The sequence below is a fragment of the Natrix helvetica genome, assembly GCF_964273705.1.
Source record: "Natrix helvetica genome assembly, chromosome: 1".
Classification (NCBI taxonomy): Eukaryota; Metazoa; Chordata; class Lepidosauria; order Squamata; family Natricidae; genus Natrix; species Natrix helvetica.
Window position 1 is genome coordinate 72,977,094 of NC_138548.1, and position 16,759 is coordinate 72,993,852.

At 36.9% G+C, this 16,759-nt stretch overlaps 1 protein-coding gene across 2 annotated transcripts; it reads left to right on the plus strand.

The window, feature by feature from the left end:
* Positions 1-1,450: 1,450 nt before the first annotated feature.
* Positions 1,451-16,551, plus strand: SNAP23 (synaptosome associated protein 23). Of its 2 annotated transcripts, none has more exons than XM_081939802.1 (8): positions 1,451-1,604; positions 6,158-6,262; positions 7,596-7,637; positions 8,178-8,226; positions 8,503-8,620; positions 11,487-11,639; positions 12,190-12,334; positions 14,181-16,551. In XM_081939802.1, the coding sequence occupies exons 2-8, from the start codon at positions 6,206-6,208 to the stop codon at positions 14,244-14,246; spliced, it is 630 nt and encodes a 209-aa protein (XP_081795928.1). In that variant the 5' UTR covers positions 1,451-1,604; positions 6,158-6,205; the 3' UTR covers positions 14,247-16,551. The 2 variants fall into 2 exon arrangements, with proteins under 2 accessions (XP_081795928.1, XP_081795927.1); XM_081939801.1 differs by having other exon boundaries at positions 1,452-1,718.
* Positions 16,552-16,759: the final 208 nt, after the last annotated feature.

Here is a 16,759-nt window from a genome sequence, read left to right on the forward strand (position 1 = left end):
AGGGAGAAGCTACAATGCAATTTATGTGTTATAAATTTATAAATTGCCTTTATTCTTTAGCATCTCCCTTTTTGTATCACACATCTCCTTTCTTGAGAGTGTTACCAACTCCATCCAACTCAATTTTTTGGTCTTTTCTTCATTTATCTATTTATTTTCTCTTCACATCTGTTTTGCTATTTGATCCTTATTCATTGTACCCTCATGACCAAACCACCTCAATGTGCTAGTTTTAAATTGAATACTTTTGTATTCAATTCAATGTATTCATTTAACATCTATTTAACCTTGACCCAATCCTTTTGTCACCTACACTTTTAAAACACTCTTGTTACCACTTTATTCAGCTTATTTTTAAGTTTCTCTTAATATACTCAAGTATACTAAGACTCAATTGAGGATACTCAATATACTCATTTCTAACAATTATAAAATAGTAGGCAGAAGTACACTGCTCTTTTCAACTACATCATTTCAACTATTTTTGCCATCTACACATTTGATGCAACATCTTTCATTCTCCATTGTTTGTCACATTCGTATTCTTATATACTTTTTTATCCACAATTTCTTGCCCTGCATCATTTCACCAAAGATCCTTTTTCATAATTCACACCTTCTGAGTCACTCCATGTGTACTTCTGTAACAATCAAATCAATCATTTTAGACTCATGGAGCAAATATAGGAAAAGTAAGCTCAAGGCCTGGGTATGTAGAACACTGCATTTTGTACCAATTATTGTTACCAAATGGTCCCCAAAAGTAGATTTATTTACAGCCCCCTGCAAATTCAAATTCTACTTGGAGGTCTCCCAACACCTTCTCAGGCTTACCTATGTTGAAAAGTAAGACAATATTAAAATTCCATCAAACAATTGTGAGAAAAGATAATAGCAGTGAATGCATCATTTTTATTTTTTAATATTTTAATACCATAAATACTGATAACTATAACTCATATAAAGAAAAGCTGTTTTACAGTACGAAGGGGCCCTGAAAGAAGAAAAAAACCTTAATATTTCCAGAGGTCTTACTGATGGAGGGAATTGCCAGATGGGACAGTATGAATAGAATACGGTACAATAGAATTTTTTATTGGCCAAGTGTGATTGGACACACAAGGAATTTGTCTTTGGTGCATATACTCTCAGTGTATATAAGGAGAATAAAATACATTCATCAAGAATAAAAAGATACAACACTTAGTGATAGTCAAGGTTACTAATAAGCTATCAAATCATGCTGTATTTCCGTACCGCAGGAACCTGATCTGATTTTACCACATATAAGACCTTTTGTACCTTGAATGTGGTTTTCTTAAAAAAATAAACTCAGCGCCAACAGGATGCTGGAGGTTAATCAACAACCTGAGAAAGCGAAAAAGGAGAAAAACAATAATCATTTCCTCCCACCAATAGCTATTAGCAATGCCTTCCAAGCGACCAATGCGCTGCGACTCAGAGACCGGGTAGGAGGGAAGGCGGGAGGAGGTAGCAGCTGGGCCTCCGAAGGAACCGGAGGGAAGAAGGAGAAGAAGGAGCTGCAGGAAACTGGCTGGGTGCGGTTCGGCGGTGGGAAGGCGCTTCCGAAGACCGGGCGCGAGGTTCGTCCTCTCGGCGGAGAGAGCGGGAGATCTGCGCCCAGAGGCCCGAAAGGCCTGGCGGATAGAACGGAGCCGTGGGGCAGGCTCGGGTTTTTTAGCCACCGAAGCACCGTGGTGAGTCTCCGGAGGGAAGGAACGGCGGAGAGAGCGAGAGCTGGGCGGTCGGGCAGGAAAAGGAGGAAGGGGCGGCCGAAGAATTTCTCCTGCCGGGGGACAGGCGAGGGGTGGGCCAAGGCCCCTTTGAGCCAGGCTGGAGCGACGGAGGGACCGGGGGTAGGGTGGGGAGTTCCGGGGGCTCGGGACACAGAGGCTTTTCTCCGCCGCCGGAGGAAGGAACCTTACAGTAAATCGTAACAGAGTTGGAAGGGACCTTGGAGGTCATCTAGTCCAACCCTCTGTTCACGCAGGAGACCAGTACTAGGGATTCGAACCGCCGACCTTTCTGATCTACAAGCCACTAAGCCACCTAGGTTTAAGCGGCGGCAGTGGGAAGTGGGCAGCGAGGCGTCCTGGGCGACGGAAGGGAAGGGAAGGGGCGCGGGAAGCCGGAGACGGCAGGGAGAGAGCACTGCCTCATCCCTCGGAGACGGGCGGTGAGGCCCATCTCGGGGCCAGGAGTTGTCACCCCCTCGGAGGTTGTGGGAGCGCCCGTGGCTGCCCTGCCTTTTCAGTTTAGGCCTCGGCTTGGGCTGGTTGGGTTTCGGGAGGAATGCTGCCGGTTGGCTTCCTCTCCGGGCTGCGCTGTATTTCTTGTTTGTGGGGATCCTTTGGCTGAACCCTCACTTCGGGCGCCAAAGGAGGCGCTGGGACTGGAAAGGGCTGTTATTACTTGTTTTAGGACTTTTCATTGGGGGGAGGGGGGGAGAAGGATAAAACGAGAGGGCTTTTCACAGTGTTTCTTACAGCTGTAGCCTTCACGATTGACATAGTGGTGGCTATTATCCCTTTAGGCTGCATCTGTTTCCTTACTGCATTTTTAAAAAAGCCTTAACAAGAGCAACAGGAAGCAGTAGCTGTTTTCACTTTTTTTTCTCTCTCTCTCCATTAAATGGTGCAGATTGGAAGAGGGCAGAAGAATGGATAGGCAAAAGGACAGGAAACAAACTCTGGAAGCCCTTTCAGATTTAACTAGTATTCATGTATTTCTTATTCCTTCACAATGGAGAGTTGTGCAAAATCAGGTTCCCTTTATAAGAAAAAAAAAATCCCCACTTACAAAATTCTTCAGTTACTGGACAAACACTTGTTTATACACTTTGGGGAAGTACATAGTTCAGTAACACAACTATTTTCTTGGAGCCTTTCTTTTGCTTTTCATTTTCAAAATCAGGAAGTTGTCCGTAGGTGTAATTTAACAAGATTTACATAAGAAGTTCCGTCCTAGATGAAAGTTCATAGGTACTTTGGAAAGTCCAGTTGTTTCATCATAGATTTAAGTTTTTGACTTCTTCCTGAATTATAGGGACATATGCAATCATTGTCATTTTAGTGGCAAAATGATAAACTATAATAGCACTTTAGTATAAAAGGAAAGTTAAATGGGTACATTAAGCATTTGATTGATTTAACATACCTGTCCTAATTGCCCCCAAGAGACTAAAAATTCAGTTCTTTATTTAGTTACATCACTGTCTTTTCTTGCAAGTGTATTTCCATTCATGTACCTTATTTAAAGTTTGGGGTGGGGATGGATAGCATGGATGGTGAATCAGGGTGAATCAAATTAATAGCAATTTATCAGTGGACAAATGCAGTAGGAAATTGGGATATATTGTATGGCACACAAATAGCAATACTGTATATCTAAATAGCAGTCTCCACTTCTTTAAAACTAAAACTAAAAATACCATTAGCAAATTGTGGAGCAAATTTTGACTTGTAGAATGGAAAAACAGTTGGAAAAACGCTGCATAAATGTATGTTACTTTGTGTTTGCTTCGGGGTGAAATGTCACTTGTTTCTTTTCTTCTCATATTAATTGTGACAAAATAAAAGAATTCCAAAAATATATAAATGAAAGCATCTTGAAGTGTATCTTTGAACGCTGCATATACTCCCTGATTTCTAGGATGTAGGCAATAATATGTTATTTTGTAGGATAGTCCCTAGATTAAAAATCGTAATTTTCATGAAATAGCATGATAATATATGCAGTGACTAGCTTTGGTTACGCTTGTGGCAATACTAAGGTAAATTTGTCAAAATTGACCAGCATTGTCCTTACAGGAATGTTGATTATTGGACACTGACTTAGTCTACTCTCTTTCTCCTCTTACTAAAAATTATGATATGAAAGTGTCAGTTAACCAAACCATGGGCCCAAGAGATCAGTATCTACAGGCCTATTTGGCTGATTATTATAGCGCAGTGATGGCGAACCTATGGCACGCGTGCCACAGGTGGCACTCGGAGCCATTTGTCAGGGCACGTGAGGCACTGCCCTGTCAGCTGTCCAGTGCGCATGTGCGCGTTGGCCAGCTGAGTTCACCCTTTTTTAAAGCCATTTTTCGCCCTCCCCAGGCTCCAGAGGCTTTATAGGAGCCTGGGGAGGGCGAAAAGAGCCCCCCCGGAGGCCCTCCGGAGGCTTCATGAGCTTCCCTGATGCCTTCGGAGTGCTCAAAACGACCCTCCGAGCAAACCGGAGGTCACTTCCTGTTTGCTCGGAGGATCGTTTTGAGTGCTCCGAAGGCTTCAGGGACCGTCCAGAGGCTTCACTGAGGCCTTCGGAATGCTTAAAACGACCCTCCGAGCAAACAGAACGTGACTTCCAGTTTGCTCGGAGGGTCGTTTTGAGCGCTCCGAAGGCGTCAGGGAAGCCTCCGGACGGTCCCTGAGGACTTCGGAGCGCTCAAAATGATCCTCTGAACAAACCGGAAGTGACTTCCGGTATGCTTGGAGGGACCGGCTGGAGGCTTCCCTGACACCTCCGGAGGGCGGCCGGGGGGGCGGGGGAGGCTGTTTTCGCCCTCCCCAGGCTCCTATAAAGCCTCTGGAGCCTGGGGAGGGTGAAAAAAGCATGTAAAAATGGGGGGGGAGCGCCTGTAGTGCGCTCATGCACACTGGGGGGGTTGCGCATTGCATTATGGGTGCGGCATGCCCGCACACGACCCCCCTGCACTCCCCCCACTTAGGGCACGGGAGCCAAAAAAGGTTCGCCATCGCTGTTATAGCATATGGAGGACTATGTCTAGGCTTGTAAACACAAAGCAAGGAAGGTGACTTCCCAAGTGAAATGAAAGAAACGCTGTGTGTTTGTGGAAGTAAGAGAGATCTAATAGATGTGAGTGAAGATGGTCTGATACAGTAGAGTAGACTTTGTAAATATAGTCAGGGATGTACAGGTACAAAATTATGGAGTATTTCAAAAATATAAAGTGATAAGAGTTATAGGTGTGCATAGAAGTAGTATCCATAGGTTGGTGACAATTGTTGCGTTCCAGTGGATGGTGATAATGGAGGAACCAGAGATGAATCTGGGCAACTTGCAGACTTCTTTATCTGAGGTAGTAGCTATTTAGATCTGATAGTTCTATCTGGCAAGTCAGAAATGCTATTTTCATTGTTACAATTGTCCTGCATGCAGATTGCCTTTGCACTTCTATGTGTCAATTACTCTGTCTTTTTGTTTACTATTTATGAATGTTGAATATTTTCTTCAGATTTGAATCCTGAACTTATTTAGTAAAGGCAACTGAAATATGATTGTCAGTTCTACTTAAAACAAGTTGGTTTAATTTGTACTCTCTGCAAATACATCCCTAGAAATGTATTTTTCTCCAGGGAAGAAAACAATACTTGCCATCCAATTTTGCCTGAACCCAACAGTCTTAATTCAATACTAATTAATACCTAAAAAAAGATTGGTGAGCCCTCAAAAAGCAGGAGGGAAGCAATATGTCTTAGATTATTTACAAATAGTAATGGCCATTGATAAAAAGTTAGAAATTGATTTCTTAGGTCAAAATTGGTAAGAGTTATGGAAGACCATCTGCATGGGAATCATTTGGTGAAGAGGGTGGTTGGAGCAAACTTGACTTATTTCTTAACTTATCATGTAGAAGTGTAACTTTTATTTAAATTGCTATTTTATAATGAAGATATTTGGATACTGTTCATAGATCTACCATTAAAGACATTAATCATCTGGGCCAGGGGCTCAGATTGTGTACAGGGAGCCACGTCTTGGTTACATTAATGATTTGAGTTTGATGTTTCAGGCTACTTTGCGCTTCAATGTCAGTAATGCTTGTAATTATTTTTACTTTATTGTAATTCTGTTTGCAGCCAACAGTCACTTGTTGAGATAGATGGCCATATAAACTGATTGAAACAATAAATACATGAAGTATTGTATTTCATTATATTATCATCTTTATAAAATATTCTAATATTAAATTTTTGATTTGTTTTCTTTTCGTAGAAAGCTGACAATTGAACTGGTTATAAATTTGGCATATCAATTTAATAAATAAATAAATATTTAATAGGACATACTTTGTTTGCTTAAAATTGGTCAAGATTATATCCTTATCACTGATACTTTACTATTTTAGAAGAAATCCTTTTGTGAATAGTTGGACGTTGAAAAACACGGGTCAGTCATGGCTGAGTTGTCACCTGAAGAAATACAACTGAGAGCCCATCAAGTTACAGATGAGGTAAACACCTCAAATAATACATTATTGCCCAATAATTTGTGTAGATAAACTTTTTAGAGCGCATGATCTCCACTAAAATTGATTGGTTATCCTATATTACTTGATAATCTTGCAGTGAAGGGGCTGTTTAAATCATTTAAATTGGGTGTCACATGCCACGTGACTTATCACAATTTTTTCAGCCTTTGCTAAAACGGGTGGTGGGGGTGGCCGGTGTGTGGCGCATCCAGCCCACAGGCCATGAGTTGGACATCCCTGATCTAAATCACTTGGATTTAGAGCGTAAGAATACTTTTTCCCCTAGGATTAATGCATTTTCTGAAGGAGATAGAGCCTTTTTATGTGTCACACATAGCGCTGCATGAAAAAAAAATCATATAATAAGTATTCCTCAGGAATAAACACAATCAAGCTTAGCATACTGCAATGTGTGTGTATGTGTAGACATATATATACATACATACATACATACATACACAAAAACACACACACTACATATATATATATACAACATGAAGCCATTACAACACGAAACAACAATAGACACACAGCCAGCACCAATCAGCACCAATCTACTAATCATGATACAACCACACAACCAATCATTCCAGTTACTGAAACAAAGCCAGCACTCCACACACCCCCACCAAGATTTATAGAAAGACGGCAGTTCTGATCACACTTTAAGCCCAAAATCCAGCCTGAAGATGGTGAGTGAGACCTCGCTGAAACGTTGCCAAGACAATTTCAATCTTACACGGGAAAAGACCCGTATACAACAAGACCAGCATACCTACACCCGTGAAAATCTACGAATACACACACACACACACACACACACACAGATACACACATGTACATACGTATATACATACATACACACATACACACACACATATACCCACACACACATACATATATACATACGTATATACATACATAAAACAATTCCTTTTCCATCATCTTCACCCTGCCAAAACAGACCATCAAGGGGCAATGCCACCAGGCTTGGAAGACAGCGGTAGAGACTTGCTAATGGTTTATTTTCACTACCGCAAGAGAACAAACTTCAGAATCTTTAAAAAGAAAGTTTATAGATTCCAGGAGGACAGACTTGCACAGAATCTAAAAAAAGGGGTTTGTCTGGAAAATAGTAGCTGCATAATAATGTTGATTTTTTAAAACATCACAAATCAAGACAAAACCTTGCTTAGTTGCATTGTGTCAGAAACAGAATATTGTAGTGCTTGCTTACAACCCTGTCTAAAACTACATAATTATTACATATCTTTAAAAATCGCCATGCCTGAATTGAATGTTATCTTTATTTTAGTCTTTGGAAAGCACAAGGAGGATCCTTGGCATGGCCATTGAGGTAAGGAAGAAGTTAAAGGCTTATTTTGAGCTGGGGTCGGGGGTGGGGGTGGGGATCAGGTGGAGAACATGAAATGACATTGAGTATATTATGTTCATCAAGCATGAGATATATGGAAAGTTTAGAAAGCTTCCCTGCTTTTCTTCTCTAATTTTCTGCTTTTAAATTGTTTCAATATTGGGTTTTTATCTTTGTAATTCACCCAGAATCACTGAGAGTAAGTTGGACAGCCATATACATTTTCTTAAATAAATAAAAATAAACAATGAAACTTTATTAAAAAATGAAATAATTTTATCATAAGACCAATAAACAAAAGTAACAAATTCACCAGGTACCTACACCAGTATTGCGAAATAACTTGCCATATTGGAATTTTTATTCTACCTGGGAGGAAATTGTATATAGTAGTGTTTATGCTGATCAATTTTTATGTAATTATTTAGTAGTATCTCCACACAATAGTCTGTAACAAATTGTGTCATTTCACTAAAAATTCCATGGTGTAGTGTTTCTGTATTTCTCTCTTTTCCATTATAGTCCCAAGATACGGGAATCAAAACCATTACCATGTTAGATGAACAAGGCGGTGAGTTGCACAAGTATAATAAACAATATTGCATATTTGATTATAAATGTAGAACCCTATATTTCATAATGATACATAATAAAGATACATAATTAATGCAGTCCGGATACAGCCATGGCCATTGCCCATAGGCTTGCAGTATTTTCCAGAAACATTAACACTTCTTAAGCTGCTTTTAAATGCTTTTTAAAAAGTGTTTTGAATGCAGACCTTCCTATATATGAAGTGTAAGCATTTGCTTCATTTAAAGTTTCTAAAGCTGCTTTTTTTTCCTAGAAAAGTTAAACAACATAGAAGAAGGTATGGATCAAATAAACAAAGACATGAAAGAAGCTGAAAAGAACTTGACAGAGCTTAATAAGTGCTGTGGTCTCTGTGTCTGTCCGTGCAATAGGTCAGTTAAAAACAGATTGGTAAGACTCTTTTTTCAAGGAAAAATATCACTCCTGTTTAGAACTTCAGTGACTAGAAAATTTAATTAAGCTACTATTATCTCTGATGGGGAAAAAAACTGCTACAGAATTCAAATACAAATTGGATGTGGTTCTAAACCATGGTCTGTGTTCATTTATAATCCTAAACCATAAACCATGTTTACAAACAATAGCAACTGGGTTCACATTACATGATAACAAAGAAATCACATTTTACCCTAACATTGTCCAAGCCACTGACTGCATTCATATGGTCTTATTTATGTGCTATTAAGTCAGATAGACTCTGAGCAACTACAACATCTCTGGGATGATCTAACCCCAACTTGCCCCTTCCGGTTTTCCAATGGGGTATTATCCAAAACTTTTATGGGTGTATACAAATGTGAATGATGGCTCCTTTCTCCAGATCTATGAAACCTGAAAGCTTTTGTTGCAATGGATGGTAGTATGGACTCCGAAATAAAGAGTTCATTATTGTCATTTGAAAACCCATGAAATTGTGGCATTTTTACATGAAATTTTACAAGTTTTCAGACAAGAACACTGATGTCCGGTGAAATTTCAGCCTTTTAAAAATGTATTTGTTTTTTTTAAAATAATGTTGGGGTCCCATGCTATGACAACCACCAACTATGGTTGTTGTCCCCTGTTTTTTCTTGCAATTTACAAAAACATTCTGTACACTGTAGGGGTTCCTACAAAGGAAAACGTATGGAAATGCTTATTTAGACTTAACTGCACTTGTTCACAAGTTTCGCTCGTGAATAAAATAATGGCTAGAATGTTTTAACTTTGGTGGGTTTGTTCTGGTTTTGGTTTTCTGGTAATGACAAATACAAACTGTAGTGGATGATGTAATAAAATTTAAACAATGAATGTTTAAATTGTTGTTTTCAAGCTATGACAATCAAGGAAGAAAAGCCAGTAGTCATACACCAGTAGTTAGGTGCTATAAGGCTTAGATAGATGTGCAAATATACCTGTTATTTAAATCTGGTAATATGTTAGAATGAGGAAACGAAAGCAATTAATACAAGCTTGGATTGGATTTTAAATCACCTAATACCTATTAAATATTTGGAAGGAATTATTGTCAATATTAATCAGATTTAATATAACAATTCATGGGAAAGTTGTAGAATTTTTTTCTCTGCTTCACTGGGTGGAAACAAGATATGTGTCAGTTTAATGAAGGATTACAAGGAAGGCATGATGTGCTGTGTAAGTCTTTTTTCCTCTGATACTACATTCTTATCCCTCACTCTGAAAAATATGAGACTTTTGTGATAGTTGAAATGAACAGTATATACACTGAAAAAGTAATTCTATGGAATTTTCAATATGCTTGATAATAAAATTGTATATAATACAATAGAGAAATAAGAATTGAATGGATTTGAAGTGGATGAAAGGAAATCAAACTCTTCCATTCCTAGAGCTAAATTAATGACTTTTTGTGAGAATACCACAGCACGCTTACAAGTTTTGAATTTAGTTTTCATAATATTCCTTTTCTTCCTGATTGGTATTAAAGCTGTTTTTTTCTTATTATAGCATACTCTCAGCTATACTTTGAAATAGTTTGTCAGCTAACAAATAGTTCTCTGCTTGCTTGTCTTACTGTTCACTCTTTTTCATTCTCTCCTAATCACCCCCCTTTTCCTTCTTAATAAAATGAAGATTTAACATCAGAGGCTGGATCCACTTAACTGGTCAAAATGGAATTTAGGAAAATACCTGTATTAAGAAGCAGTTTGCACTGCTAACCAGCTATCTGAAGGTGATGTTCTAACATGATGCATGTCTGAATGTGCATGTTTTCGTAACATGCAAGCAACCTTGTGATAGTCTGTAGTTGTATCTGTGACGTGTTGTTTGTAGTTTATATTTAGTTATTTATTCTTATTTGATTGATATGAAATAATACTTACAATGTTTAGAATGCAAGTAGCAGTTGATATACAATTTAAGTCTATTATGAAATTTTTCAGGAAAGTAATAGTTTATACATAGATTTAAAAATAATTAAAGGAATAATATGAAATGTTATGTTAATGTTCACATATTGTTTTAACTATGGTCTACCACGTGGGGGGAAATGTTTTTTGTTGTTGTTGTCATGTATTACTTAGCATGCAACTGTTTTATAAGAATGCACATCACATCAGGATTGCTATGTTTCAGTTTTAAAATATCGGGTACCACTGTACGGGGTGAGTCCAGAACCCCCCAAAATTTAATATTATAGAATAATACAGCATAAAACAATACATACAAGATTTATCTTGGTAATATGAATGTTGGAATAGAAAAATAAGTTTGCGTTTATTCCTTCATTTTTGTTACCATTAGGGTAATGATTATCAGATTCATGATTTGGTGAAATTAGTCCAATATAATTTTCTCAATATTTTGTTGGTTTGTGCCTTCAAGTCAGTTTTTTGACACCTGGTGACTGCCTGGACCAGTCCCTGCAGTGTTCTTGGCATAGTTTTCAAAAATGGCTTGCCATTGCCGCTTCCTTGCAGCTGAGAGAAAGTGATAAGTCCACTGATCCAGCTGCCTCTGTACCTAAGGAAGAACTAGCCTGGTTTCTAGCCTGGTGACTTAACCACTTCAGCAAGCTAGCTGTTTGTTTCTCCATGCAATTCATTAAATAAAAGATACCTTATAAATACCTTATAAATATAATGCTAAGTGGTACAGACATTTTTCTTCCTAATCACAAATTTTGATTACGTAATAAGCAATAAATCAATTGGCTGTTTAAGTTGTGTATTTACCTTTTATGTTAATTGAAGCCATTCTGGGTTTTTTTTATAGAACAAAGAACTTTGAGACTAGTAAAGCATATAAGACAACTTGGGGTGAGAACTGTGAAAATTCAGGTGATCATATAATAACCAGACAACCAGGACGGGGAGGAAATAACCAACAACACACCTCAGGAGGACCAGCTGGAGGATACATAAAGCGGTAAATAATCTTCGTTCAGTGATGAATACATATTCCATATCTGTTCCTCTGCAACAGTACTGGGATGTAAACCATCATGAGAAGCTTATTCTGTGTCAATCATGAATGTTTATTCGGAACACTGTTTAGCAATTTTTCAAATATTTCAAATAATAGGATGTTTTGAATCAAATGGTGCAACATGATTGGAGGAATGTATAAAGGTCTTTATAAAAACACAGGCTTATTTTTAACTTCTTTTATAAGTTGCCAATCAGATATATTTTGAGACTGAAGTTATGAAATGTTTGTGTGAGATAGAATAAGGACTATTTATGATTCTGTTTTTTAACGTCTTTTTGGTTTTATTATTTTTTTGTAATTGTTCTGATTTAACTGATGATGATTTTTAATTTTTATTGAGAACTGCCCTAGGGTAGCTTGACTAGTGTGGGTATGTGGATAGGCAGGTAAAGGGGGGGGGGGGGAGAGAATATATGAATTTAGTTCATTACAGTGAAAAAGAAACTTGCAAGTGCTCAAAGCAGTTCTTTTCTGATATTTTGAAAAGGATAACAAATGATGCCAGAGAAGATGAGATGGAGGATAACTTAACTCAAGTGGGACACATCTTGGGAAATCTGAAAAATATGGCCGTGGATATGGGCAGTGAGATCGATTCACAAAACAAGCAGATAGACCGGATAAATGTGAAGGTAAGAAGTGTTCTGAAATACAGTTCGATGGTGTACAGCCGGTCCCACTATCAAATTGGTGGTCCGCGGCCCAGATATAGCCCACGCAGGCCACACCCACTCCAGTTCCGCAAAGGCAAAAAACGTGATACGTCACGATCCGGCCTGTGACATGATCAAGTTTGACATCCCTGGTATAGAGTATTCCAATTTACCAACAGATTGTGTCCTTGTTCTCTTTTCTGGATAACATTCCTCCACCCAAAGCATTATTTTTCTATGTATTTAAGCTTGATTTCATGGTGAAACAAGCACACTATGTATATATAGTGAAGATGCATACCACATTGAGCTATAGATCAAATCCTGGTTGGTTAAAAAGCCGATTTGTGTTGCCCAAAATAGAATAAATACCACTGAATTTGTTCTATTTTGACTCTGGGCTTTCTCAAAGTTCTGCACTTGTTTCTCTGAAACACTGATATTCTGTAATAGATAAGCCAGTGCCAAGAAAAAAAGATCTTGTTTATATAAAATGCCATGAGAGAAATACAGTCATAGGTGAGGAGGAATAAATACTGCAGTCAGTGACTTATAGGTCAACTCTCAAAATGACCTTTGAAATCAGAGAACCATTGGCTGGCCTGATCCCAGATTTTTTTAAAAAACCACATCAATTATCCTAATCCTCTTTCCTGTTTTTCTGGGTGCCTTTAATTAAATCTTTTTATAATGCAGATAAGGTAGAGAACTGGCAGACACCAATGGAAGTGTTAGTGGCCATTTAGTGGCCATGACATCACACTGAGTACCCAAGGTTATTGATTTATTATCTTACATTCCTGCTTTGCATGCTGCAATGTCCCATTCAAATGTGATCAAATGGTTGAAAGAATGAATATCTTTATCATTAAAAGGAAGTTGGTATTACTTCCTACCAGTTTTAAAGCAAAGCAGTCTTTAGAGAAAATGAGTATAAATCAGGAAAGATTGATTTAAGCAAATTTTTAAAAATATATTGAATAAATTATTTTGAATAAAGTTTATCATTGATGAGTGTTCAGACAATTAACGCATAGTGGTGCAAAACTGATGATAAACAAATCCTGTTAAAAGCAGCACTTTATAATATCAACAAAAATTGACCATTCTGTTTTGAGAACTCATTTTCTCTTAAGTGATTCTTGTTTTAAGAATTTCTGCTGCCTTGCTTCTCTCAGTAGGCTTACCAGCAGTATCTTTGTGTACCATACGAGAACAGATTAGTAAGAGCTAATCATTAGACTGAATAGTAAATATTTGCTAATGAGTTTTAAATATATTAAATTAAATTTTACTTTTTTAAAAAAATGTTTCAAATGTTAATGTTTAAATTAAAAAATAGCAACCACACTATATACAAGTGTAGCAGTATAATAATGAGATTACTTAGAATGTATTTGTATCTGTCAGCTATGAATTTATTTAAAAGGTTTTCTCTTGTGAACCTATGTTGCTTTCTTCCTTGCTCCTAAATACAATGGTACTTTCATGGGTAATTTCTGTGGCTGTTTTCTAAGGAAGTCAGTGCACTCAAACATTCACTCCAGGCTGGAATTTGTCCTTTATTTATATTTAATTTTTTTCATTTCATTTGATTACCCTGAATCTTTACAGAATTCTTAGCAATTTGCGTGGGGGGGCGGGGGCATACGTTGAAAGAATTGAGAAAGGGATTTTTTTTTCTATTCATATAACTTTAAATGTCTCTGTTTTAGCTCTCCATATTCTTGGCAATTCTTAAAGAAATACAGTGCCTTCAATAGAGACTTGAATAGTTTATGTGCACCTTAATTTACTAGTAGCTTTGCATTTTGTTTTGTTTTAGGCTGAAACCAACAAAACCCGTATTGAGCAAGCCAACACAAGAGCCAAAAAGCTTATTGAGAACTGATAGCCATTTCCAGTTTTGGGTCAACTGAAATCTTTTTTTCATTCTACAAATATCCTCAATTTCCAAAGAAGAAAACCAACTGTTCAGAAAATGAAACAAAGCAGAACATTATTGTGTTGTACATGTTTAGTACAAAAGTCCAGGAAAATAGCACAACAGAAGTGTAACTTTCTTATTCATGTTCATATCCTCAGGGCTTCATTTTCCTTGGTTTTGTCCTTTCTGTGAGATTGGTCTTACCAACCCCCCTTTTTTTTCTTTACTTTCCTTATGGCAACTCAGAGATAAGAGTGCAAACTGACTGATTATAAAGGCAAAGAGAATGCACTCACTAGATTTAATTACCTCACTTAATATTGCATATAATTGCTGAATTGGTAGATGATTGGTTTTCATAAAATGTACATATTTGTAGAAATTAAGCTTGCCCCTACTTTTTCAAAATATTTGATTTCATTACCAGGCTTTTCATGATGGGAAAAGATGATAATGGATATATTATAAAGTATACTTTCAAGCCATAGCTATTCTAATTTGCATGCAAATTAGGTAAATAAGCATGCAAAAATGCATAAATGCAACTCAGACAAATTTAAACTGATTTCTTTTGTCTCCAAAAGATTGGACTTCTCAATCTTGCTTCTTTCACAGAAACTATGTGTGTTAGTGGAATTAGAGGAAAGAGCAACTCAGACAGCTTAACATGGAGCATATTACCTGTGGTCATTTCGAATCTTATGAGATTGCCAGGAAATTAAAATATGGCTTTATATAAATACCCTGAACTTCTGCCATTTTTTTTTAAAAAACTGTGTATTTGTAGGTATTAATACTGCTGAGATTGGTTTATGAAATTTCTATGTGGATCTTTTAAAACATTTTGTCACAAATGTACAAACTTACATTCATTACATAAAAGTATTCCTTATAGAAATGTGTTATCCTTTTAATATAAACAATTCATACGATCTGTAGAGGGCAGCATATTGTGATTTCAATACTGTATTTATTAAAAATATTGGGGGGGGGGTTAAAACATCAAAATCAGGGCACAATCTTAAGTTTGAATGAAGTCAAAAGCCATCTGCTTGTTAGTGATATTAATAGCAATACTGTTTCATATTTTCTATCGACTATACAAACATTCTCTCATGCTTTTCAAAGAAATCAGTTTCAAGCACCACTTTATTGTTATTAAAATTAGTCTGAATTTGATCCTATTCACAAAATTTTAAATGGTGGCATGGTTCTGCAGGCACCACAAATTATGATTTATTGTATTTGAATTGCTGCTTGTCAAATTTTCTTTAAAAATGTTAGTATGTGGGAAAAGGATCCAAAGGAAACTACTATGAATCACTGTTAATGAGTTGTAAGCTGTTGAATGGGTCACATGGTGTAGTTTGCTGCAATAAGTACTTGACCTAGAACCTATTTCAGTTTACTCCCATTGCAGGATTAAGGTTCTTGATTTGGTTTTTCTATTATATAGACAAATGACTAAATTTCAAATCTACTAGATGCCCAGTCTTTCGCAAGAAAGCTTTAATTCTCTTCTAATTAAGAACCCACCAAATTGTTGATTTATTCAACAGCACAATATTTAGTAGAACTTGTATTTTATTCAACTTGAAGCTATAAAGTTCTTCTAGTCCTTGCATGTTTTTCTGCAAGTCTAAAAGGATTACCTGCAACAATCTAGATACTATAAAAAAGCTCAAAACAAATCTTAATTGTACTGTGATTGTTCTTAAATAATTTCTTCATGCTTTGTTTCTTTACACATTTCCAACTGAATGTTTAAGTTTTATTATAAAGCTTAAGTCTTCTATATAGCCTTGTACAATGGAATGCTGGAATTGTAGCAAAGTGCAAAAACTGGGAATATCCCTCTCAAATTATGTTTATTAATACCAAAACAAATTACAGGATTTGGCTGGAAAATATATTCTGCAGAAGCAACACAATTAATTCCTCCAGGAGCTCTATATTTTTTCTAGTAATATTTTATGAAGCACTACTTAGTTGAACTGCTGAGCAAAATGGTACTCTGTAATATTTCATTGTTAGATTGTATGGGAACCATGAACACTTGCTTAGTAATATTAAACATAAAAACTGAAAATTGATACCATAGCCATCTGGTGTTATATGGTAATTTGTGAAAAATGATAAATTTTGTATAGCATAGTATCACACACGACATACAAATCTGTTTTAGCTGTAATGTAAGTGAATGCCCAAGGTGTTCTTCTGTATACTTGCTGGGCTGAATAAATACAATTTACAAGTTTTTTCACTCCAAGTTGCTGTGTAAGTCTGAATGGCTTTAAACTGTCCTATGCTGTTTAATAAACATATCCTGGAAATGTTTTTGCTTGCAGCTAAGGATCCAGCTTTTAGTTCCCTATGGAGTCCAGTAGATAAACCATTACTAAGTTCCATTGATATGGGCTGATGGGATAGTCACCTTTGCTGGAAAAAACAAGATCTGGGAATTCCAAATTTCATGA